The sequence below is a fragment of the Pseudonaja textilis genome, chromosome 13, assembly GCF_049901715.1.
Source record: "Pseudonaja textilis isolate UNSWEBS1 chromosome 13, rPseTex1.2, whole genome shotgun sequence".
NCBI classification, from domain to species: Eukaryota; Metazoa; Chordata; class Lepidosauria; order Squamata; family Elapidae; genus Pseudonaja; species Pseudonaja textilis.
In genome coordinates, this window is record NC_142002.1 from 20,093,340 (window position 1) to 20,119,538 (window position 26,199).

General features: G+C 43.7%; 2 protein-coding genes across 4 annotated transcripts in view; one reads left to right on the top strand and one right to left on the bottom strand.

The window, feature by feature from the left end:
* The window catches only part of ENTREP2 (endosomal transmembrane epsin interactor 2), an 80,552-nt gene extending 77,238 nt beyond the window's left edge, over positions 1-3,314 (top strand). Inside the window, exon 11 of the mRNA XM_087941693.1 lies at positions 2,855-3,314. Within this exon, the coding sequence (XP_087797819.1) occupies positions 2,855-2,935 (81 nt within the window). The 3' untranslated portion in view covers positions 2,936-3,314. The remainder of the gene's footprint in view (positions 1-2,854) is intronic.
* APBA2 (amyloid beta precursor protein binding family A member 2) overlaps positions 1-26,199 on the bottom strand; it is a 53,072-nt gene that overhangs the window by 11,146 nt on the left and 15,727 nt on the right. For 2 of the 3 annotated variants that reach the window (XM_087941690.1, XM_087941691.1), the window contains exons 2-6: positions 9,644-10,635; positions 5,405-5,485; positions 4,836-4,872; positions 2,106-2,251; positions 411-446 (exon numbers count right to left, since the gene is read on the bottom strand). In XM_087941690.1, coding sequence (XP_087797816.1) covers positions 411-446; positions 2,106-2,251; positions 4,836-4,872; positions 5,405-5,485; positions 9,644-10,606 — 1,263 coding nt within the window. In that variant the 5' untranslated portion in view covers positions 10,607-10,635. The remainder of the gene's footprint in view (positions 1-410; positions 447-2,105; positions 2,252-4,835; positions 4,873-5,404; positions 5,486-9,643; positions 10,636-26,199) is intronic. The other variant, XM_087941692.1, reaches the window with a different exon arrangement.

Sequence of the window (26,199 nt, forward strand, 5' to 3'; positions counted from 1 at the left end):
GGCTGAAAATGAAAATAAATCATGACGATTCCTGAGAGCCCTTTCTGCTACCGCGGGAATCAACAGAAAGAAACTTTTGCCAAAGAAAAAAATATTATGTTTATTGAAGCGTAATGAAAATTAAAAAGGAAAGGGGGGAAATTGTCCAAGTAGCACAGCGAGAAGACTTGGGGGAGAAATGGAAAGTTCTCCAATGAAACCAACCGGCCTCCATCCCTCCAACCAGGCAGATAGGTTTTTATACAGACGTAAACACAAAAGATTCATACTACGGTTTCATGAACTTCCACACAGAGAAGCACAACAGGATGCACAAGGACGATTAAAGAAAGGATGGATGGGTGGAAAAGCCAAAAGCAATCCAGAACGTGAAACAGACATTAGAATTCAAGAAAAACAGTTTTACACACCGCTTTTTTCTTGATTTTAGCTGCCTTTTGCATCCTCTTGGGGAGAACGAGAAGCATTAAAAATAAATAAATAATACATAAATCAAAGGGAAACAGACAAATGCACAAAAGGGGAGGGGGGAGAAGAAGAGGGGGGTGGGAAACCATCTTGGGGAGTTAGCAAAATATTTTGGAAATCCTTCCTCTCGGGGATCCCAAAAATGTCACGAGTGGGAATTTTCACAGAGGGGTACCCTGCATGCGAAGGGGTCGTCGGGCACCATTCTGAGAATGAAGCAAGCACTTCAGAGGGAGGCCAAAATCACTGCTCTTTTGTCTTCTTCTCAAACATCAGGCGATCTTCTCGTTTCCCTAGAAGATCTTTGCTTGCTTTTGATAAACCAGAAATTTCAGGCTTTTTAAGGACAGGGGTCTCCAAATTTGACAACTTTAAGACTTATGGACCAACTCCCAGAATTCCCCAGCCAGGACATGCTTAAATTCTTAAAGTTACCAAGTTTGGAGATCCCAGTTCTAGGACATTAAATATGGCAGCCACCAGTGAGATTAGACCAAGCCAAGCCACCAAAGCCTGGGAGATATTTACAAAGAATATTCTTTTGGGGAATATTCTATTGTAATAATTATTTGAAAGTTATTGGCCACCCAAGTCTAGTGACGCTCATTGGGAGAATTCAAGGGGCCTGTGCCAGAACATGGCAACATGCATTGCAACTATGAAAGATGTGATTGCCACCAAAAACAGCGACCACATCCAGTGTCTTTTCCAGGAATCCAGAAAACCTAGTCGAACTTATTTTTGTTGTCATGTTGTCTTGCATTTCTCCAATCTTGTTGAGAATCAGTTACAATGACAGCCCCACAACACAGGTGTGTTAGACAGTGCCAAGAGGGGAAGACATTCTTAATAAACCGCTTACAAAAAGGGAATCAAACTAAACATTACGAGCTCACCCACCTAATTAGGATCAGTGTATCTAATTAGACTTAAGAAATATGGGGATGATGTTATGTTCTGTACCTATCTTACATATTCTTACGTAAGAAAATCTACAGCTGTCTCATCCAGTCTGTCACTTTCTAGAAAGGTGAGGTTGAAATGAGTTTGAGAAGGTTGTCATGATTACCTTTATCCAGTATGTTTTCACATATTTGCAAGATCACCACATATAATAAAATGAACCTGGATTTGGACTATGTTTCCAGCAGTTATTAGAAATCCCTTTATATATTTTCACTAGTTTATCTGGGGGTCAAGTATCAACAATATATCATATTACAGAAGTTTTCTTTCGAGCTATAATTTTATGTAATTTTTAGTACATTCATCCATACATTCTCCCATTTATCTAGCATTATATTATACCCCCCAAAATTACCCATACTTTTTACTATACATTCTCTAACATATTCACCTTCTTGGTTCATCTTGAGTAACATTTTATATGCTTTAGAAATCAAGGGGTCATCTCCAGAACATAAATGAATGTCCCTTTCAGATTTAGCTCTGATCCAGAGCTGCATTACAGACCCAGATCCCTGAATCTAGCCTCGACGGTGATCTCAAAGACCTTGGAAAGCTCTTGTGATATTGGTTGTCTGCAGCAAGAAGGTCCCCACGTTCCCCGAGGAGAACCGGTTTTTCCAAATCTTGAAAGTCCAATCATTAAAGGTTGTTGGTCCTTCCCACCCTACCTTGACACGGCTCACTGCCTCCTGGGCTTGCATCATCCGGATGTTTTTGGAAGGGTTGCGTTCGGAGAGCAATTGGGTAGAACCCAAGTAATTGGCTGCGAAGATGATGCCATCGATGAGATCCTCGGGCTCGCAAGGACCTGGAACTAAAAGCGGAGAAGAGGCAATGATGTCTCAAGTAGAAGCAGCCAAAGAGGAAGAATGAACTACGGGAGAGTCTTGGTGGCTCAGTGGTTAGAAGGCAGTATTGCAGGCTAACTCTGCCGACTGCCAGCAGCTCGATTCTCACCGGCTCAAGGTTGACTCAGCCTTCCATCCTTCTGAGGTGGGTAAAATGAGGACCCAGATTGTTGGGGGCAAATAGGCTGACTCTGTAAACAGCTTTGAGGGGTCTGTCAAGCACTATAAAGTGGTATATAAAGTGCTATTGTTATTGTTACAAATCCAAAACCCTCTTTTCTTAATAGACATTAATAAATAATAATTAATTAACAGACATTTTGTACCTGTGTTCTGGATAATAAATACAAGGTCACTTTTATTAAAATTAATTATCAGTGTTTAAAAAAAATAGCACAAATGATCAAACTGATCTTACTCAAGTTTTGTTCTTGCTTATTTCCACTAAATCTATGGCTATGAGACCCTGAGCCTCAATTAAGAAGAGATCCTTGAGCTACTCATAAAATGGAAGACGTGCAGAGTTGGGATTGCTTGAAGCTTAATTTTTTTCTTTTTTCTTTTTGCAGACTGATGCCTCTTGCTATCATCTCCCACCTAAGATCATTACAAGGCAAGGCAATTTCCTCCCTTTAACAATGCAACAGTAGAAACATGGATGCTCGCTGTGGCAGCAGCCGAACGCTTGTTCTCATAAGGAGAAAAATAAAATAAAATCACAGAGGAAGAGATGTGGTGAATCAAGAGAGAGATTCCAGCTGGCTCCGTGAATAGGTTCCTGAAAATACATATTTTCCCCTCTCTTAAACTCACAACAAGCCCAGGGCTTGTTCCTATGCGAGGCACATGTTTTTCCCCAAGGAAAAATAACAGAACGAGAAATTCCCCCGTTGCTTAGCTGGTTATTGTTCCTGTTAATTTAAGCATGTCAAGATTAGAAAAAGAGCATTCACCTCCATTTGAGTAGGCTTTGCTGGTTTTCTAAAAGGCCTTTGCAGGAGAGTGTCAGTTGGCACTGACCACCTCAACAACAGCGGGACTGAGAGGCAGCTGAGAGGCCAACGAAAATGGGAAGGCATTGTCAAGAATCAAAATACTGTATCGCAGAGAAAAGGAGAGGCAGACCAAGCTATGGCTGATACTATCCAAGCAGATCAGTTGCTAGGGTGGTTGGTAGGGCTCATCCTGAGCTTGAGAACACTTTATTTGCTGGTTGGTTGGTTGCATTTATAGATGTCAAATCCTGGAGCGCACCGCAGAGAGTGCAGGCATGGTGGAGAAGCTCAAAGTCATAGTTTTTTTTCTCATTTAAGAATCTTTCTAGCCCAACTTCATGCTGAGCAGAAAGCTTAAATGAACGAACGCATCTCAGTCGGGGGCTAAAATGAAATCTGAGGAGAGGCTAAACCGAGCTGTTTGGAAGACACACAGTTCACACTCAAGACCTAGAAGCCCTTGTTGACCCAAGCACAAAGCTCCTTGTTCATTTGATGGAGGCAATCAAAGATCTCTGAAGATCTTGAGTTCCAGAGGTGGATGCAAAGAAGAAGCAAGGCTTCCTAAAAGACTTGGAAAACCAAAACCATTTTCCCCACCCAAATCATGGGAGCCGGCGAAGCAATGGTTGATCAGGCGGAACGGTTACCAACTATTTGGTTGGGTCTCGTAAGCCTCAATTGACTGGCAGACCTTCCCTCTTTCTGCACACCACGGAAGATCAAGGGGAAACCGTGTTCAATCTAGGAGACATTGACTTGATTCTGGCCAAGCTGTCTTCCAGGATCAGTGGAGACCTTCATCCAAAGTCCTCCACCGCAATAGAAACAGGGGGCTACAGTAAGAGCTTCTAAAACATCGTGTTGTGAAGTAGACCTTTATGCAAAGAATCCGGGCTCTTTTCAGTCAATGATGCGGTCCTCCACATTTCTACCCAGGAATAAGCCTGTCTTACTCACTGGGGCTTCTTTCCAATCCAGGCAACCCTTTCTTCAATTATGTCCATTTATCTTCTCGTGGGAGGGAGAAATGAGAGGTTTTCCTTCAGCCAACTTTAACAATAGATATAAATTCTCTAGCATTGCAAATGAGACATGGGTGAAGCGAAGCATGTTACAAACCATGAGATTCCCAGCAAAGATCAATCAGAGAAACACATTTAAATTTCATTAGGCCACATGCCTGCGCTGGTTATTAAAGTAATATTTAAGCACCCTGGCTGTGGAGGGATACTGTGGAGGGTCTGAAGCCCCTTATAGTGGGAGACTTCTGAAAAAAAGGCAGTTTATTTGATGTATTAAGGGCTAGTTTTTAGGGAGGGAAAGGGACTTTTCCAGTCACAGAATCATTGCTCCCGAGAACTTTCTAAATTCCAAGAGAATCTCTTCAACTTATGGGGAATTCTTTGTGCTCTCTGAGTTGGGTTGTTTGCTTGTAGATGTCTCATGACCCAACTAGGGAACATCATCAGTCCTCACACTGCACTTGGGTTTGTTAGAATTTCCTCACTGGGTTTCTTAGAGTTATAAATATTAGAAGCAGAAGGGTCCTTACCATCAACAAAGCTTGGGAAAGATGGTACTTTCTTGCTCTGTATGGGGATAAAAATAATAGTTATAATAGTTATAATAATTATTATTATAAAATAATAATTGATCATTTTGAATCTTAATGCTATGCCTTACAAGGAAGCTGCTCATTCTCTCTCTCTCTCTCTCTGTCTCTCTCTCTCTCTTTGTTTCTCTCTCTTTGTTTCTCTGTCTCTGTTTCTGTCTCTCTCTCCCCCCTTTGTCTTTCTCTCTCTCTCTCTCTCTCCCCCTCTACCTCTCTCTCTCTCTCTCTCTTTCTCTGTCTCCCCCCCTCCCTCCCCCCCTCTCTCTTTCTCTCTCTTTGTGTTCTCTCTCTCTGTCTCTCTCTCATCTATCTATGTGTTATTAATAGATAACATTAGCTTCTGTTTTAACCAATTTAGTTCCCACTGCCCCTCCTCACACCCGAGTGGTACCTCCTACATCTACACACACAAACACAGGTGCAGGTGGACCAACAATATTTTGCAGCTTCGGAACAGCACAAAACAGAGAGGAAGAAAAGGAGACATCTAGTTAGATTCCAGGACTTGCCTCCAGCATATTATTGTTGTCGATCGGCCCATTGAGATCACAGCGTTGTTGCTTCCTGGGTTGTTCTAAGCCATTGCATACCTACAAAGGGAAGGGAAGCGAGCGAGCGAGAGAGAGAGAGAAAGAGAAAGAGAGAGACCGTGGCGATCAATAATGTAAGAGGAAGAGAATCAATGCTAACATCATTTATCACTGCCTCTCGCCCATGAGTTTTATTGCTCCTGCTGTGGAAATAAGAACTGATTTATGCGTTGACTGGTTGGGCAGCACAAGAAAGATTTAAGTTTCCATCAGGCGCTTGGATAGATGGTCGTTTCCACCAGTTCTGAATTCCATATTTCCCCGTGGATTTGTCGAATGGATGCTGGAGCATTTCACAGAGTGAGGCAGCCCACAAAGGAGAAAATGAGAGTGGGGGTCCCCCAATGTCAGGGACAGTACACCACGGATTTACTTTTGCTTGGTAAAAGACACGATCCACAGAGCTCTTTCCCACCTGAGTTGTCTCTTTATACCCACTCCTCTTTTGTGAAGGAGGATTTTCAACCATGGTTGTGTGAACACGTCTAGCAGTGTCCCAGAACAATTGCCATTTCTGATGGACTGCAGGTAATCCTCAACTTACAACCGCAATCGGGATCAGAACTTCTGTCCCTCTTGTCAAATGAGCCATGCCTGATTTACAAGCTTCCCTCCCTCCACCCCACGGTCATTAAACAAATCCAGCTTCCCCCATTGACACGGCTTGTTGGAAGCCCCTGGGAAGGTTGCAAATGGTGATCGTGCAATCACGTCATCAATGCCTCATCGTGCATTTTGATCCTGTGAATGCATTGGCCATTAAGCACAAGGCCAGTCATAAGTCACTGTTGTCAGCACGGTTATAACTTTGGTCACTAAACAAATGGCTGTACGTCAAGGACTGCCTGTTGAGATAACGAGGGGGCACCAACCCTTGGCAAGTCTTAAGTTAAGGGTCTTCAAACTTGGCAAGTTTAAGACTTGTGGACTTCAACTCCCAGAATTCCTGACCTAATATGACTGGAGAAGAAGGAATTCTGGGAGCTGAAGTCCACAAGTCTTAAAGCTGTCAAGTTTGAAGACCCCTGATTTAATCAGTGGAACTACTTGCCTCCACAAGTTGTAAATCAAGGGTCTTCAAACTTGTGGAGTTCAACTCCCAGAAATCCTGAGCTAACATGACTGGAGGAGAAGGAATTCTGGGAGCTGAAGTCCACAAGCCTTAAAGCTGTCAAGTTTGAAGATCCCTTATCTATCACCTATTAATCTATCATCTCTCTCTCTCTCTCTCTGTACCTACCTACCTATTTACCTATCTATCAATCAATCTATCTATCTATTATCTATCTATCATCTATCACAAAGGTCTTCAAACTTGGCAAGTTTAAGACTGGTGGACTTCAACTCCCAGAATTCCTGAGCTAACATGACTGGAGGAGAAGGAATTCTGGGAGCTGAAGTCCACAAGCCTTAAAGCTGTCAAGTTTGAAGATCTCGGCCTTAAGTAGACCCCAATCAACCTCTTGCTCTGTCCAGGGTCCTGAAATCTCCCTGCCCACCTTCCTTTGAGCATCATGGAGTAGATCTCTCCCCAGTGAGATTCCATTTCTGTGCCCTTTCCTGAGAACTATTTTCAAACAGCAGCCTTCTCACCCCAAGGTGGGGAGGGGGTAAATTTATGCAGAACATCTAGGTCTTAAAAGATTTGCATTAATTGAAAGCAACATGCTTTCCACCAAGGCGGAGAGGTGGAATCTTGACATACTTTCTCCAGTTCCTTGATAATGTTTATCCTTGCTTGGGAATTAAAAACAACAACAACTAAGCACCCTGCTCAGTTGTAAGTGCAACATGTACCAGCATGCACGGAAAACTCCCAGTGCAACAGAGGTCATATGTAGAAGACATCTACCGCACTGCCTGGCAACTGCAAATTATTTTGAGAGCAGGCAGCATTAGATCAAAGGGACAGGGGGGCTGCAGGAGGAGGGAATTACTTACAGGGCGGAATGACAGAAAATATATTGGTCTTGGGGTGCCCAACCGCCGAGTTTCTCCCCTTCTTGGCAGGTTTGATTATAATTCATTTATGGACCAAGTTTAGAGACTGTATTGGATTGAGTTCTATATGAAATCACCATTTCCCCAACTGTAATTTTAAAACCTGCAGATCCAAGGATCCCATAAGTTGTCCCGCTCCCCCTAAATCTGGAATGTTAACAGATGACTTTGAGATAACTCGGGCATTAACTGGGTTCAACTTAATGTGTTGCATAAGCCCAGGCATTTATGGCTTATTCAATAAACTGGTTCAATAAATAATGGCTTCACCTTAATCTGTGAACCAAGGCACAGCCTTCCTCAACACATATAAGGCAGACAGAGAAAGGATAAATGCATCATATTGGCTGCTACCAAACTGTCATAATTATAATTAATTAATTAATGGGTGTATAACTTAAGGTGACAAACATACCCGATGCTCCAATCTATCCATGGGAAACTCAACATGTCATATAATTATTGTAAAACCAAGGCTGATTAATATGTAAAATTTCAAATTGAGTTCTTCTTCTTTTGCTTTTAAAATATACGGCAATTTTTCCCTTGTTCCCCACCTCTCTGTTTGCTTTGCACATGGAATCTCATAGAATGATTATTTGCTATTCCGACCAACTATTTTGCATTCAGGCTGTTAAATCCCTTGGGACAGACCCCAATGCCCTATTTGGAAACTGGGCAACACGTTCCATTTTTCTGAAGGCCCCTTTCGGTATCCTTGTTATCATTTGTTCAATTAATTTCTTTGTAGAGCTATTTTAGAGATGGTGAGACTTCCTTTTACTAGGGCAAAACATGTATTTATAGCACGGTGGTCTATATATCAAAATAATTGCTGGTAATTCCTCCCTGGATAGCACATTGCACCGTAATGAGGAGAATTGGGGGGGAGGAGAAGGAGGAGGAGAAAGGAGGAGAAAGGAGGAGAAGGAGGAGGAGGAGGAGGAGGAGGAGAAAGAGGAGGAGGAGGAGGAGGAGGAGGAGGAGGAGGAGGAGGAGGAAGAGGAGAAGGAGGAGGAGGAGAAAGGAGGAGGAGAAGGAGGAGGAGAAGGAGGAAGAGGAGGAGAAGGGGAGGAGAAGAAGGAGGAGAAAGAGGAGGAGGAGGAGAAGGAGAAGGAGGAAGAGGAGAAAGAGGAGGAGGAGAAGGAGGAGGAGGAGGAGGAGAAAGAAGAGGAGGAGAAGGAGGAAGAGGAGGAGAAGGAGGAGGAGAAAGAGGAGAAGGAGGAAGAGGAGAAAGAGGAGGAGGAGGAGGAGAAAGAGGAGGAGGAGGAGGAGGAGGAGGAGGAAACAAAACAAAAGACATCCAAATGCAATTACAGCTTTAATAATCATTAGGGAAATTCAGCCTGGCTTCCCATGGATAAATAAAATGAGAATTTGAGGGCGCAGATTTTATCTGGCCAAGCTCAGCTCAGATCGCCTGGAATACAGGCGTCTTCCTTGGAGCTGGAGCTACTCAACTCGATAGGACAAACATTCCACTCCTCATAAGCTGACTACAGATGTTCTCCAACGCATGCAAAATTTTTGCACGTGCAAAAATTGGTGGCAAAATTCTGAGCACCCTTTTTTTTTTCTAAAGGGGGAGAAGCTGGCTCCATTTTTCTGAACGTTTGAGGACCCAGAAGGAGCTCTGCTACTTCATGCTACTCCATCCCTACGTGACAGTTGCCAGGCGCACTGGGGGATCATCGGAAACACAGTGGTTAATCCACCACAGCTATTTTACACAACGAATGGGGCAAACCCTTTCGCGTTACCGCTCTTTTGCATTTCCGTATTCGATGACTGTGGGCCTCACAGTTTGAGGACTGATAGCATCGTATAGTTAGGCCATGCGCAACTGTCGGATTGGAGGCCAAATTTGTGATTTTAAGATAGATTTTATCTGTCATTTTTAAATTTTATTCTAGAATTTTTAACTGGGGTGTTTTTACTTGTTCCGGTCTCTGGTCTTTGACTGTGATAAACTTGATTTGATTTGACAAGGGCCCCGATTTTGATCACATAATGGTGGGAATGTTGCAACGGTCATAAGTCATCGTCTCAGTGCCGTTGTAACTCCAAACAGTCACTGAATGAAGGGCTGTATTATGGGCTGTATGATTCTACCAGTGACCAAAACCCCTCGGCAAAGAAGGAGACTCTCTGGCTCACCTGTTCTTGTGGCCAGGCCTGTCTGTCCTCTGGAGTCCTGGACTTGGTCTTGAAGCCTCTTGGGGCATCTCCAAGTTGCTTGGAGGCTGGAGGGATGTTCAAGGACTTGGGCCGCCCCAGGTGCCGACTGGCCACATGGCCGGGCTCTCCCTTGGGACACGTCTCTGCATAGTCATTGGGCACGTTTTCAGTGCCGTCGTGCTCCGGGCTCATTTCCGATGCGCTGTTGATGCTGTTCATACTCATGCTCATCTTGATCTCCGCCACAATCTGGTCGATGTCTTCTTCCTGCTCTTCCAAATCTCTCTCTTCCGTCCTGCCGTGGTAAGGGGACATCCGGCGGGAGTTGCCGTTGGCTTCCGGGGAGTAGTACCCGCCTTCGCCGGGATGGCAATACCGCAGGCTCTCGTCTTGGTCCTGGATTTCTAAACAGGCCACCTCGCTTTCCAGAATCTGGATGCAGCCTTCGTGGTAGCCCACGGCTTCGGCCACGTTGTCCTGGTGCTGAATTTTGGTCTCCACCCATTCTCCTTCCTCGATAGCTTCCTGGCACTCGTCCGTCTCCACGTGATGCACTTCTTGGGGGACGTATTCTTCTCCGTTGCAATCCATTCCTTCCAGGTAACTGTCATCCTCCGGACAATATCGAATGTAGTAGGTGATTCCTTCCTCTTCCTCTGGAAGCCCTTCATCATAATCCTCCTCCTCCGAAGTGTTGTTGACATAATCTGAACTAGAGTCCCCATCGCCGCTGTTATCAATATGCTCGGAGTCTACCGGGGGAAAGCTACCTTGACCGACTGATACTGCATCCATCACCTTCTCCCCATAGTCTTCCTCGGGCAAAGTACTTTTGGCCTTCTCGGTTGCTTGGCCATGAGGAGAAGAAGGGCAGGCTCTTGTAGGGTGATCCAGCATGGCCACTGTGGTGCTTTGCCATTTCCTGTTTGCCATGGTGGACATCTTAGAGGGTAGTCATTTCTTGGCACTGGCTGTGGGGAAAGAGCGAAAAAAAAAAGAGAATTAAATGAAGAATTCCCCAGAATGAGAGCAACAGTGCTACCAGGAAGTGCTAAAATGAAGGGTTTCGGTTTATCCAGGGTGGTGGGTTGCAGTGGGATAAAGAGGAGAGTCATAACTAGATGTCATGACCTACTCCAACAACAACAACAGGTGAGAATGTCAAACATTTGCAGGAGGATGGTCCATCTTTGCCATAGTGAGACACGGAAGGAATCCAAACAGCAACGAGAAGAAAAATGATACATAGAATTGGCTTAACCTAAAAGAAATTATATACATCTAGGCGCCCCCAAAGCCTCAAGTGAAGTTTCTACTCTCCTCAAAGCCCTTATTTAGATGTTTATGAGGTTTCGTCGATGCAGTCAGTTAAAACAGTGAAGACGCTTCCATACAAAATGGCCTCCCTGCCCTCATAATGAACCTTCTTCTTTGCAATGATAGAATCTTCTGAGATGTTCACCCAACATTGATTTCCCCAGAACTTTGTGTGAAATTAGTCTGAGACGAGTTTTCTCTAGCAAAGGTCAAGCTGATTAGGAATTCTGGTGGAGGTGGCCCACGAAACATCTGGAGAATGTGAATTGGGGAATGTTTAACTTCCAACGCCCACCGATAATAAGCTTGAGGAGCTCCTACTCAACACACCCAATAAAGAAAAAGAAGTTGGCCGTAACGGAAAGGTTAGTCCTACCCTTCCCCCAGAAAATATGCAGCACGTCAAAACGAGGGAGGTTGGAGAGACACCGTTCTATATTTTGAAGGATCTCTCATCTTGAGGGATCTCTTGAGTAGAGAGAACGTGACTTTCTCTGGCATCTTGTCACACTCACCATATGTCTCCCTAAAATTGATGCACACCCTGTTCATGCATTAGAGAGGAGTGAAGATCATAAAAAAGGTGACAAAACAATTATGACTAGAGGGAATAGCATCACTGTAAGCTTAGGTAAGATTCAGATTCAATTAAGGTTTCAAAAAATCTCACTGATAGGGACTCAGCCCCAGTGTATTTGGTGCAGAATCTTCGTATTAAATCAAGCGATGCCATTTAAGGCAATATTGATTTATCACCATAAATGTGATTAAAAAGGGAAAGTAAGCTGAGATTCTTAACAGCAAATACTAATGAGACTCATAGTTATTCTCACCGATAATGGCTCGCAAAGCTACCAGACCCTTTAATCTTCTTTAAGTTGACAACTGTTTAAATTTCACTTTCATTTAGCCCAAGAGGCTTTAAAAAAAGGCAAGGGGAAATTGTCACTCTCAATGAGGCCTTAAAGGCTTCTTATTTCATTTTAAAATATGATTCAGAGGTGTCTACCTATAAACACATTGCTGGATTATTATTCCATTATTTGGATAATATCACGACTATTGTGACCCTACTGTTTCTTTATTTAGAAAATGTAGCTACCCACCCATCTTAAATACATAACTTTGGGTGGGCAAAATAATCCATAGAAAATCCATAGAAATAATGAAAAATATAAGCCATTAAAAATAATTCAATGGAATCAAAATAATAATTGAGGCTCTTTATGAAAACGAACATTGATAAACTGGTTTCCTAAAAGCCTGGCCTAACATATGGGAAAAACAGCAGCAATTAGAATTGAGATAAGTTCTAGATATATTTTTGCAGGAAGTTGTTTCAGGCACTGTAGGAAGTTGAAAAGATGCAGTAGTGAAACTCTCCCTCTTCCATCATCACCACCCCCTGCAAATCACACAATCGTTGCCGTGGCTCACCTAATTGCCTCAATCTGGACAACCCTGGATCTTTACCAAGGAAAGTCTAACCGTGTGCAAGGATTTTTCTAGTTCAGGGTCAACTGAGTTGGGTTGAGAAGTTGAGTTGGCGGCTTGGGTGGGTTTGGGTTGAGTTAAGTTGAGTTGGGTTGAGGAGTTGGACATCCTTGTAATTTCTCCTGGCAAGTGTTTTTTCTCATCTGCTATATATGTTATTTGTAATTTTGTTCCATGGTTTTTAATTTTGTTTTTAAGCCATGTTAGGAGCCCAGGGGACACACATTTGAGATGGGCAGCTATACAAATGGACTAAATAAATAAACAGCTAAATATTGCACCATATCGAAATCAGGAGGAAAATGTGAGAGTTTTTCCTACATTCCTCCAAGCTCAGAAGCATCATTTTGCACACCAACCTCAAGTCACTTTGTCCAGCATGAATGCACCAAAATCTATTTGGCATTTGTTGGTCATATGCAAAGGTCAATGCTGCAGAAAGAATCACGTTGCCAGAAGAAACGGAGGCAAAGGCCTCCTTCTTCAGTAAGGTTTGGAATTATGATTCCAAAAAACAAAGGAAGTTTTTCTCCTTTTTCTTTCACCAAGTCCAAGGAGAGGGGGGCAGTGAGACTCTTGTTAACTTCCCCCCACCCTCAAAAAAATAAAATAAAAGATAAGCACAGGAATTAAAAACAGCGGTTGCAAGTCATATTGATTAGTTATACCTGAAGCACCCATCCAAGAGACCAAAAGAAATCAATGCATAATTTGATTTCTTAATTTCTTGGCAGCCCAATTTAAGGCACAGAAATCAGATGGTTGTTTCTTTAGAAGAACAGACTGCATCATTAGCACGGGGGAAAAAAAAAATCACCATTCCATAAGTTTTGGGGGTTTTTTGGCAATTAAAAGAAATGATAATAAAACGAAAGCGTGTGGCACAAATGTTGGCACCCATCAGATTTTCAACCTTCTTCAGCTTTCTCTGGATGGGCATTTGAAGTCTTCCTTCCCCCCCAAAACAATAGAGATGAAAAACCAGCTTCCCAAGGCAGAGCCGACAACTGAGCATTTCGCCCTTGCTATGGTGTCTCTCTGCATTGTGGCACCATCACCTGGCTAATTTAATTTGATGGCATTTGCATTTATATTATTTCATCACCGTGCTGGAATCGGAGTGGGCTTTTCACGCTGCACTCCCGAGCAATGTTTAGCAGATTAGGTTGTACAGAACCAGCAGTCATTACAAGCCAGCAATTATTCCCTCAGTTGTCACAGAAATATAATGGATTCCAACAGCTAGAAGCTTCCTCGGTCAGGGGGCAGGCGAGAATGCAAAAATAGGCATGGTGTTTGTAGATATTTGGGGGGCAAATATATGTGTACTGGATGAGTTGGAACCAGCTGAGCAGCCAAGCAAAACTGTCTTCTTCTGAGTTGGAAGTTCACTGCTCAAATGGGAGAGATGACTTTGGAGATCCCCAAATTCAGAGAAAATCTATGCAAGGTATTTTTTTAAAAAAATAATTTAAATTAAATTTATATGCTGCCCATCTCACCAATAAAGCGACTCTGGGCAGATAGTAGACCCAGAAAGCATAGCGTCACTTATTTCCAAGCTAGTCCTGTGCTGAGCAGGTCAAATCCATCTATCAACCATTCTTCTCAAAGAGTTGGGAAAGAAAATGGCGTGACACAAAAATAAGCAAGTCACAAAAATAGAAGAAAGTCCTTTCAATGCCTCCAACTTGGCCCCAATGTCCAATTATCCTCGGCTGGAAATCAAACTCTTAAAGAAAACAGTTTACGGAGGGAGTAAATGCAGTCCGCACCCAAAGTAAAGTTAATTCAAAATGAAAAACCCAACACACCACACTGAAGGAATTACTACGGCAGGCAAGGATGATTCATTGCAGACTTCTACCAGATAACTGCAGCCACCACAATTGGGAGGAAGCCAAAACACAGATAAGCTCTGGCAAGAATGCACACTTTGCTTTCAGAAACTTTGCCATGTGTCCTTTTAACCAGTCCTTCCAGCTGCAGCCCATGAAGGGGATCAGGACCCCTTCCTCCCCCTTAGACCATGCTACTCACATTTCTCCCTTATCCGCTCCTCCCTGCGTGCCCTAGGATGAAGAGGGGATGGGCCTGGGCCTTCCTCTGAATCCCCATCTGGCCTGTGCCCTTCCCCAGTTTCCTCCACAACCACTGGTGCCACACTCCCACTCCCTGTCAGCTGTTCCATCTCGCCCTTGGAATCAGACTCCAACAGGGGCATGACACTGGCCTTCAGAGGCTTTGACCCTCCAAAGAAGAAGCAGAAGATGGCAGGGATTTTTTCACGGAGGTGGTATGGAGTCCTTTGCATGACTAAGAGTCGCAGTGGCCAAAATTCCACAGAGTTTGACCGGTCAAAGTGGAGCAGGGGAAGGAAGAAAGAGTTTGAGAGATCCAATGCTCTACCAGAAAGAAGCTTCATGGATCAAAAGCCATGCCAAATTCCTGGATGGTCCACTCTAGCAGATGCTGAAGATAAATGTGGTGGAGGAACTATCTAAGCCAGTGGTGTCCAACGTTGGCAATTTTAAGACCAATGGACTTCAACTCTCAGAATTCTGGGAGTTGAAGTCCGCAGGTCTCAAAGTTGCCACTGTTGGACACCCCTGTTCTAACCTTTGCAATTTTTGCTGTCATAAAAGCCGTAGAAAATTGAAGGAAAGAAACCAGAGACTGAGGTCCCCTTAACAGGAAATTAATTTCGAGGTGGTTTTGCCCTTCTTTGATCTCTGAAAAAGCTCTCAATTTTATATTTTTTAATCTTTCTCTCCCCCCGCCCCGACTTGATGACAAAGGTGACCTTGTTATCTGGATAAAAAAAAATTGTTCAGACAGCTTTGTACCCGCCGACGTGGAGCGCATACCAATGAGGGAGCAATGTGGACAGATTCCCAGATTCCTTGGCATTATCGGCCTGATTGACTGCAAGAACGGCTGCCTCAGAAGCAGTCCAGAGAGAGAAGAAATTAAAACAGACCACCGTGCAGTCAAAGGTAGCTGCTGCCTCCTTCCTATTCAACGGGGGAAATGCTTATCTGCTCCCTTTCACATGGCAGGTTCCTTCACACCTCTTAAAGAATTTTTTTTTTTTTGCTTTGGTGATTTGGGAAAGAGGGAAGATTTTCTTCTTAAGCCTAAATCATCTGCCATCGAGATCCCCTTTGTCATTAAAAAGAAGTCCGAGGCAGCTTATCTAGAGCTAAAGGAAACGCGCTACTTGTGATGGCCACCGTTGCGTTGCGTTGGCCCAATACAGATCAGCAAGATTTTGGAAAAGGTGCAAAATCCCTTTGGGTTCTTGAAATGATCGCTGCAATTCTGGAACCAAATTGCTGTTTTTCCTACTTCCCTGCTTCCAGATCCATGAAAGGGCCAGCTCTCTTCACCTTCCAAGTGATCTAGTGGTCTAGGATCAGCTAGTGCCAGCTTCTACCAAGTTTGGCCTGCTAGTAGAGTGGAAACCTGGAGGTTGCAGATGGCACAGCTTTGGCAGAGGGACCAAGAGACTGAACCATCTCTGCCCATCCTCAGAAGCAACCATTCGATTGCCAGTATGGGACTTTCCTAGCCAGCTTTTCCAACACGTGAAGTCAAGAGGTCAGGCTGGGATTCACATCACGACCGTTGGATTCACTTATCAATGGCAATGATTTGCTTAACAACCGTGGCAGAAAGGGTTGGGAAGTCAGATGCGTCTCACTGAACAACCGCTTCCCTTAGCAATGGAAACACCAGCTCCAATCATGGTCATAAATAGAGGACTACCTATATAGAGTAAGTTTTGTAGGGAACACGCCAACCAGAGAGCGAGAGCAGCTCCTGTTTCTCTGGCACTCGAGGTGTAAAAAGGTTTCGGTCTCGTTTTGCCATTTTTAGAGCAAGTCTAGCAAGAATCCATGCCAGGTTCCCTTTTAGATCAGTTCTTTTCTTAGCTGATTTCTCCCCCTAGCAAATGTTTCTACTTTGAAGCACATTCCTCATCCAATCAGCACTGAGGCTGTTTGTTCTTAGCACCAGTCTTCCCACCAAGACCGTTCAACTCCTAAAATAAAGATTTCACGTACGCAACCGGAAACCTACGAGCCAAACCTGAATAAAAAGGTGGCATCCCCCAACAAACTTGGTTACAGTTTTCCTTCTTCGGACAAGGCTCGGTGCATTTCCGATTTGCAAACCGTTTCACCCATCGAGGAGACGGCCGTGAAAAATGATAGCCGGAGCGAATTGTGCCGCCACGAAATCGGTTCTTTTTTTTGTAAAAAAAACTAAAATAAAATATACGCTTATTATACATGACATCCCGATTTGCACAGGGGAGTGAAGCTACTTGATCTCAACTATATGTAAATATAACATAACAAACCTACGGATTTCTCAGCCAAGGTAGCATGGCATTTTTTTACTGGCTGCAAACTTATTCTTGATTTTTGCAAGAGGAGAAAAATAGATCGCAAGAACAGAGGCAGTTATATAGATGGTGGTGGTGGTGGGGACCCTCACTCACTCAAGCAATCCATATTTTTTTTTCCTACATGCATTTGGTTTACCATTTAATACACCACCATTGGGCAAAGTCTGTATGATTACAGGCCCTTAAATTATCTCTGCAGGAAAGAGCCATTAGCACTAGACCGCACACAGATTTTAATGGAATCTCAACAAATAAAAGGGATACCAGAGGAACTCCAATGGGCTGAGAAGGAGCAGAGCGTGCAGAAAGAAAAATTGTTTTGTTATGCCTAAGGGACGATTCTCATGTCTCATCTCTGGTGAGGAAATGTACGTACCCCGAGAACCCATGGGACACACCCCTCACCACAGATGGGAGACGAATGTCCACACCAACTAAGCACCGGACGAAGGGACACACCATTTCTCCCCCAAAGAGAGGCCGGGGTAAAAAGTTATGGGTAACAGCAATCCACTGCTTTGCTGGGAATTGGGTCCATCTACCAACAGAAAGGAAGTCAAAGGTAAAGTTGGATGAATAAGGTGTCTTCTGGAATTATTTTTGGTCATGGCTACTGTTTTTGAGAATGTGCCTCTGAGATGCTTTCAGGTTCCCAAATAGTTTTTCATGTCCTGAAGTGTCCTGGAACTTCTTGAACTTGGGAAGCGACGTTTGTAGAACTTGTGGAGTGAGAAGAAATGGACCTTTTGTTCCTATCTCATAAATGGGGACCTTCAATCAAGAGAGGGTTAGAAAGAGGATCAAAGACATCAAGAAGGGCCCGCTTGAATGTATCTAGTTTCCAAGATTCAATAACTTAACCCTGTTTTCTTATCATGTATCTAACTAAGAAGACTTTGGAAGGTCTCAAAACCCAGGTTAAGGATAGATCATCACTGAGAAAATCTACAAATGTGGTCACCAAGCGTTGACACGAACTTGATGGTGCATGATCAACCAATTACTTAATTAATCCAAGCGTTCTTTGGTTATCATTAGGGATTTATCAGGAGATGGGCCACCTCTGCTCTCTTGGGATAGTCAACTGGCACTCAAGATCTGCCAGAAATGATGGTTTATTACTTTCTAGATAATTACAGCTGCCCACAGCTGCTGTACGCCATATTGAGCTAGAGCACTGAATGGTTTGGGCTCAAGGTTGAAAAAAACAACTAGTGCTTAACAATCAGGACAGGTCAAGTCAGGGATGCAGAGAGGCGATAGGCCAGTCAATATATCAACCCATGTTCTCAAGGCTTCCTTCCACCTCTACAATTATATGATTTAATGTATGACAGCTCTGAGATGACTAGATGTGTAGGTGTCCTTCCAAAATTATTCATGGAAAGAGATCACGAGTCATTGGTAGATCTCCAATTCAATCCAATCAAATGAGACATGAGCCGATTAGCATTAGAAGATAATAGAACCATTTAGAAAATATCTGTAAAAGGTACAGCGGAAGGAAGGCATTAATAATACACGAGATGTCTTTTAAATAAAGGCCTTCTCCAAAATGTTTTCCTTTTAAGACTGGCTGCTATTTGGAGACAATAAGCAGACTTATTTTTTTAATGTGGTTTGCAGCATATTGTGTTGTCTTTTGTAGAGAAGGGTTGCTTTATAAATAGATTATGTGCCAGGTGTGCACCTGAGAAATCAGCTTTAAAAGATTTTCCACAGAGTTTCCCAAAAACTGTATCACGATGCACCCACCTTTCCAATTATTACACCTGGTTAGAAGATAAAACCACCCGTCAATCATTCCAGCAGACTTTCCCTCCTCCCACTCCTCAAAATGTCAGCAGCATTTTTTATTATTATTAGCCCTACTCCTTCAGTGCCAAGAGAACTATATTTTCAATTTAATCTCCCTGCATGTCATGAAGGATATTAAAGCTAAACAGGGGCCTTGACTTACAGCCGTTTCCCCCTTCGGTCAGGAGCTAAAACATCACCATTGGCAGAAACTCCCTCCAGGTAGTTCCCGGACGTTAGGATGGATTAGGTAAGCAGAACTGGAAACCAGAGGTTATCTACCAGCTTTCTATAACTTTGAGGGGCTTATGGGTAAAGGAATCTTTTCTGCTAGGGTAGGTACCTTCCTGAGTACCTTCTTCTCCATACATTGAGTTGGAGTGGACAACTTTTGAGAGACTGGGAACAGCAACGTAGCCACCTGATCTTCTGGAGGACATCAGGAGACCATCTAATGTCTTCAGAAAGGAGCTGACTCTGCTTCTCAGCTGGTTTTTTTAGATAGGATTGAGGGTCAGAAGCTGAACAGGAGACCTTCCAGAGGGAGACAAGCTGCTTGATTCCATCCTCACCATCCTCCAAAGATTGAGAAATAAGCCAAAGTTAGACATCCATTCTACTCCCTTGTGACTCTGTTTTGACGGCATGGGCCTATCTCTATGCCTTCCCTATGCCTGTCCTGCAGTACGTTTTCTTCTACTGACATGTCCCTCCTTAGTAATAGGCAGACAAGACCATGGGGGTCAGTATTTCTCCTACCAAGCCATTGATGGATGGACTACCGGGCATCCAACCAAGCGTTGTCCCGACATCCCATTTCATTCTTTCTCTTCCTAATAAGCTGAATGCTCGTAGCTACTGATATTAAATCATGCAGCCAGATTAAATGAACAAATGATGTCTAGGAAAAAACAAGAAAGCAGCACCAGAGGAAAAACACATGTTGACTGGCTGTGCAGAAACACAAGAGTTTTAATTAAGAGGCGATCAATGAAGCAACGGGCAACGCTCAGCATGGAACCGGAAGAGACGGAAGCATGTTTGGTGAAAAATGTAATGTTAGTTGGACCAAGAAAAGTGATTAAGAGCTGATAGACTTCGCTGGACCCCGGTGTTCCTTGCACAAAGAACGCAGCTGGTTGAATATCCCTCACATAGGAATGATGTTTTGCTGAAGTGCCACTCCTGGCATGCCTGGGGGTTGATGGGAGTTGGGATTCAGAAATATCTCAAAGCCCATGTTCCCCATCCCTGCCACCGCCTTCACAAGGGGAGCGTCTTGTCCATTGAATATAAATGGTTCACTAGGGCTTTAACGGGGAAAATATCTCAAGAGCTGAAGCTCCTCCGCTGTCCATCTTGGTCCTTCTTCCAGTGCCAATAAATTTGCTGTGAAGGTCCAAGGTGGAATGAATTTGACAGATGGACAGAGTTGGAAGAGACCTTGTAGATCATCTAGTGCTCTTGAAGAAGACCTCTCCCCCGTCTTTGGAAACCAAAATGTGCTTTACCGAAGTGCACATCTTTAAATTTCCTAGTGTGAACGAATCCTATAAGTTTGATTGACATCTCTCTTGGAAATCAGGCACCCGAGGATAGAAATAGCATCCAGCAAGAACTGGCGGCTTCCCGGAATGTGTGGGAAGGATAAAAAACCCTGGAGAAGCAACCAGTGACGAAGTGTAGAAGAGAAGCAATCTGCAGAGGCTGTTTGCGATGAGGGATAGAGCTGCGCAAGAAGAAAACGAGGAGCGGGACAGATGGTGGAAGCTCAGAGAACGCCTCGGCATTCAAAAGAGAAAAGGAAGCAAAACCTCCTTTGGATCAGGTGCCTTGGATGTGACTAGGCCTCAAAAAACATGCCTTTTAAAAAGAGAAGCAATGGCCGGCTCAGGAATTCTGGGAGTTGAAGTCCACAAGTCATAAATGGCCCCTCCAACCCTGGTCTAGGCTTTACGGCAGAAGGAATCCACGCAACCGATGTAGCAAAGGAGGGAATTCACACCTTGATAAGGATGTTTTATTTATTTATCAGATATGTATGCTGGCCATCTCGCCAAAGGCGACTCTAACTGGCTTGTGGACGTTGACTAAGGGCAGGGTAAAACTTGAAAAAACAATAGAGTTCAAATTTTGAAATTCACTCAAAATAAAACCAAGGATGGAAAGGGTGAGAGCAAAGGGTGTCCAGGGAAGAGGTGGGCAGTAGAGGTAGTCCTTGACTTCTGACCACAGTCGGAATCAGATCTATCATCTGCCTTGGCCACTGGCTTCTCCAGTCAATCTTTTGCCTTTTTTTTTGTTTTTTGCTTCTCAAACAATCCCCTGGAATCTGCCTTCCTTTAACTTCAATCTGGTTTTTGTATTCCGCAATCCAACATATATTTTTTTCTCTTCCCTTTCTGGCCTCGACAGAACATTCTTTTAATTTTGCCCAGTTCTGGCCAAGTTCTTTTCCTTAATGATCATGTGTTATTGCTTCTCTTTTTAAAAGGCATTTTATTAGGCCTTTTGTTGTCCCGTCCTTCTCTGCCAACCCAAGAACTGTAGCTGAAGAGCATCTAATAACTGGTTTAATGTAAAACAAAACAAAAAAAAACGCAGAAAAACAACAACATGTGCCATTCTGAACTATTTGGATGAACAGCGGGGAGGATGAGCTGCAGAAAACAGCATCTGCAGATGGGCAAGTGGAACGCACGATGACAAGTCTACGGAACAAATAAGCATGATGTCGAGGCAGAAATGAGGTGGCCTCTTATCTCCAACACATGTAGAACATCTGATTCTCAGTTCACACTCCATCTCACAGCATGGGTGAGTTACAGCTCTATCACCCCAACAGTTGTTCTCTAGTGGACTTTAGGAATCCAAAACACCATCTTTATCTACTTCCTGAATGGCTCCAAGGAGTCATGTGCCAAGAATCTGGACTGTATGTTAAGTAGCAATTCAGAAGATAACAATTGACCAGAATCTAGTCAACTAAATTCAATGCTAAGCTGGCACCAGATAAGGATCAACGGAATTCAAAAAATGTTGCACTTAGACCGTTTGCGGCAATGTAAGGACTCTAGGCTAATGACTTGTTTAACTCCACCTTCCAGCTCTGCCTGTTCTTCGCATACATCAGGACCCAACAAGGTTGCTTCTCTCCAATTAATCTACAGTCAAAAGGAAACTCCAACCAGCCAGAAAAACAAGCTGTCAGGATTCCGACACGTAACCCCGTTTAAATCACGAGTCTCTAGCCAAATTCCAAAAAGATTTATTGGGAGTTAGAAGACGCGGCATTGCCTGGGTGTAGCCAACTCTGAGACACATCATTCATGGTCACCCTTGACCCTGGCTTTCCCCCACCTCCTGGGTGTATTCATATTCTCCAATGGGACACATCCATAGCCAAGAATCATAGCCTCCTTAAGACAGGGAGTCCTGACACAATCCAGGACACACAACCTAACAACCACAGAGAAACTGAACTATATTAAAGCTACCAAGCTACTCCTGAGTTTGCAAAGCAGCCCTCCTTCTCTTTTCTTCTAATGAGGAGGGGATTCTTAGCCACTTGTCCTTCTCTGAGATACATTTGAGATCTTTCTGCTCTTCCAGACCCCAACGTTGATCTTTTGATGGCTGAAAACCTCCAAACGCAACGGGGAACCTCTGCCAAGGTGAGATTCTCCTGCGCGTCAGCACACTAAATGAATCCAAGGTTCCCAGAAGAAGTCATGGCGTTACATATTCATTCAAACAAGCCGGAGTTGTGCGCAATGACAAGCTTTCTTTCGCTGCCTGCTGCTTTCCATGGAAACCGTTAAAAAAACAAAAACAGAAAGATTGAAGCCCCCGAAAAAAAGGGGTGGAGGAATAAAAGAAAGCCTCTAAAAAAAACCTATCGGGGGTTTCCAAGTTCGAGTCCCACTGCTTTACCTTCTGTAGAAAGAGCTTCTGTTAAGATTCCCTTCTTCTTATCCTTCCTTGGTTTGATTTTGGGGATAGTGAATGAATCGCTTTCTCCACCCACGGAGCTGTTGGGCTCTGATGTATCCCTGTGGAATGATTAAGGGATATTTGCACCCGCCGAAAGCTCCCCTTAACAAGGGCAGAAAGAACCTAAAAATGGAGACGCCCCAATCAAAGAACCAGAGATCAAAACCAATCCGTCTCTGCCAAACGGGAGAAAATATCTCCAGAAGGCACCCTGGTTTAGTTACTAGAAATAGGATGGAGCATCAGAGAAAAGAGACATAATGTTGCCAGCTTGCCTCCCACAAATTAAAACAGTTTTAAACTTAGAATAACACCCAAGATAGATCCTGGATGGCCAGCTCACACTCTCCGCGTGCTTGAGTCGATTTGCTAGCGTTCGAACAGGACGTGTGTTTTTTTCAGAGATCAAGAGGGATGGTTCCCCTCAAACTACCAGACCCAGAATTCTTTGGGGCAGGGTCAAGAGGGCAAGACTAATATCACAGTAATCGGGGCAATTTACAATTGCAGTTGGGTCTGGGACATTCATTGTTAAGTGAATGCGGTCATTAAAAGAGCCGCCTCTGATTTTTTAAATCTTTTTGCCACTGTTTTTAAGGTCCGTGGCGGAGGGGATGCATGTGACCTTGGGATGCTGAACAGGCCATCAATCGGTACCAGTTGCCACGGGTCCAAATTCTGAGGATGTAACTGCAATAACGTGGTTGCAAGTCACTTTTTCCAGCAATGTTATAACTTTGAACAGTTGTTAAGTCCATGGTCGTATGTCGGGGAGTAACTGCAGCTTTTATAGAGGGAGGGTATCTGTGTCATGACTCTAACATTTCTGACTAGCGACTGCTAGATAATTGAATACTATTGCATTAATTAAATAGCCTTGCATTCAGAGATCTAGCTGACAAGGAAAAGAAGAGCCATATTGACTTTTCTTTGACTTGTTTTGGTTGAAGGAGTAACCATCTGGAGTCGCAGAGAGCTAGGCGACATATAAATGTAATAAATTAAATATATAAGCATCCTGTTTGCAGACTCCTGACTCCACAGCAATATTTCTCAACTTTGGCACCTTTTCAGATGTTTGGGCTTCAATTCCCAGAATTCCCCAGCCAGCGTTATTAATATTATAATTTAAACGGAGACATCCCTGTGAAAAGGGCGATTGACTAATCATTTTATACAACCAAACAAGTGGGATTGTATTTGCAGATTAGCACAACGTATCCGAACGGCCAACTTTTGCTGAAAACACATAACATCGAGTCAAGGTAAAGAAACCTTGAAATGAGTCCGCTTCGGAAAGGTGCAATTTCACACTCGCGGCGCAGGAATGGTTTGAGTGCACTCTCCTTAGCACGTCTTCGCAAGGGAGATTTGTAAGGATAAACAGATCTTTACATAACCTTGTTTTGGAAAAACGGATTTGGAGGCGAGCTTTGGTTCCTTAATAGTTTAAGAGGAGGACAGAGAAAAGGATTCTGGACTCCTAAAAGTGGGCGATTCATGGGATCCTAGGACTGGGAGGGACTTTGGAGGTCATCTATTCCAACCCCCTGCCCAAGACAGGAGTCCTTACTCTATCTTGGACAAATGGTTGTCCATTATTTTCAATATCCATTAGGTTTAAATTCTGGGAGTTGAAGTCCACACATTTTAAAATATGCGAGAGGTTGAAACATTGTTCTAGACCGGGGGGTCTCCAACCTTGGCAAATTTAAGACTTGTGGACTTCAACTCCCAGAATTCCTTAGCCAGCCAGGAATGATAGAGTTGGAAGAGACCAGAAGGGTCATCTAAGTCAGGGGTCTCCAACCTTGGCAACTTTAAGACTTCAGTGGACTTCAACTCCCAGAGTTCCTCAGCCAGCAAAGCTGGAGATGATGTTCACAAGTCTTAAAGTTGCCAAGGTTGGAGACCCCCCGGTCTAGACTATCAAATTTATCTTGTCCTGGTTCCATTTCCATCATTCTTACTAGCGGTGGGAGCAGAATAACCACTTGGGTTTCCCACCCGCAATCCTGAAAGATCAATTCAGACCAGGCATTGAGTTCAACCATCCAACATGCCAATAATATTCCAAATATTAGAAAAATTTCTAATTGGTTGGCGGGGGGGAATATCCCTGCGCTTACAGCTATCCCACCTACGGGAAAGATACTGACATTCTTGAACTATTTGGCTCATGGCCAGAAGCATCAGCAAAAACTAAAGAGGAGGAAAATGAACAAAAACAAAGAACTGAAATAAATCGAGGGATTAGGGCAGGATATTACAGGAAGCTCTCACCTGTGTTGAGGTTCCTCAAAGCTCCCTTTGATCCTTCCCCCAACCGCATTCGAAGATTTTCTAAAGTGCAATCAATACTCAGCATTAGCCGACTGAAGAGCGGCTGCCAATTCTAAATAGGATCAAAAGCCATCGCCTTCATCAGACTCAACGCATCATATCAGACGAGACTTAAATAAGCAAGGGAAGGTTTAAGAACCCGATCCTGTCCGTTCCCATTAAAAACAGAGGACGTTAATGGGAACGATAGCAAGTGTTCCAATACTTGAGGGGCTCCTACAAAGACGAGGGGGTCAAGCTATTCTCCAATGTACCTGAAGGCAGGACAAGAAACAACGGATGGAAACTAACCAAGGAAAGAGTCAAGATAAAACTAAGAAGGAATTTCCTGACTGGGAGAACAATCAACCAGTAGAACCATTTGCCTTCAGAAGATGTAAATGCCCCAACACTGGAGGCTTTTAAGAAGAGATTGGATAACCATTTGTCTGAAATGGCATAGGGTCTCCTGCTTAAGCAGAGGGTTGGTCTAGAAGACCTCCAAGGTCCCTTCCAATTTTATTATTCTGTGTTCTTTGTCTAGCCAGAGCCAGTTGAGGAGATCTTAGGAAGAACCAAGAGAAGGCATCCATCATCTGGTGAAAGGTGGATTCTGAGAGCAAGATTAAGATCGGGGAAGAAAAAACGCTCCTGTGCACAAACTCTCACCAATGCCCTCATGGTCCTTGGCATGGCTAGTTGTGGGCTACTTATTGGATTCTCAGTCTTGATGTTCCTTATCTTTAAAACAAGAATGCCTATTGACTGGTTTTGACCAGATCGTCAAGATGTTTGGCCAGCTTGTTGCTTTGGGGCAAAATATATCTGTAGTCAATGCATTGTGGGTTTAGATTTGAGAAGGTAATATTTCTCGACTTTGGTGCCAGGCGCACCAGACCAGGTCCACGGGGGAAAGTTCAATTTGACTACTTTATTGCTAAAGGCCTTTGCACAGGAATCTTCTCACCTAACGGTCAGCACCTGGTTAGAGTTAGAACAGGGTCAATGGCCGTCAAGGGAGGTTGGAGTTAGTTCATTTGTGGCCACATAGGGATTTTAGGTGGATCCCCCTTTTCACCCCCTCCCCTGCCTCTGCCAATCCTTCTTCTACATCTGGCAACCCCCTTAAGATGTATGGACTTCAATACTGCTGGAGCCGGAAGGCTGGGAGTTGAAGTCTACACATCTTAAATTTGCC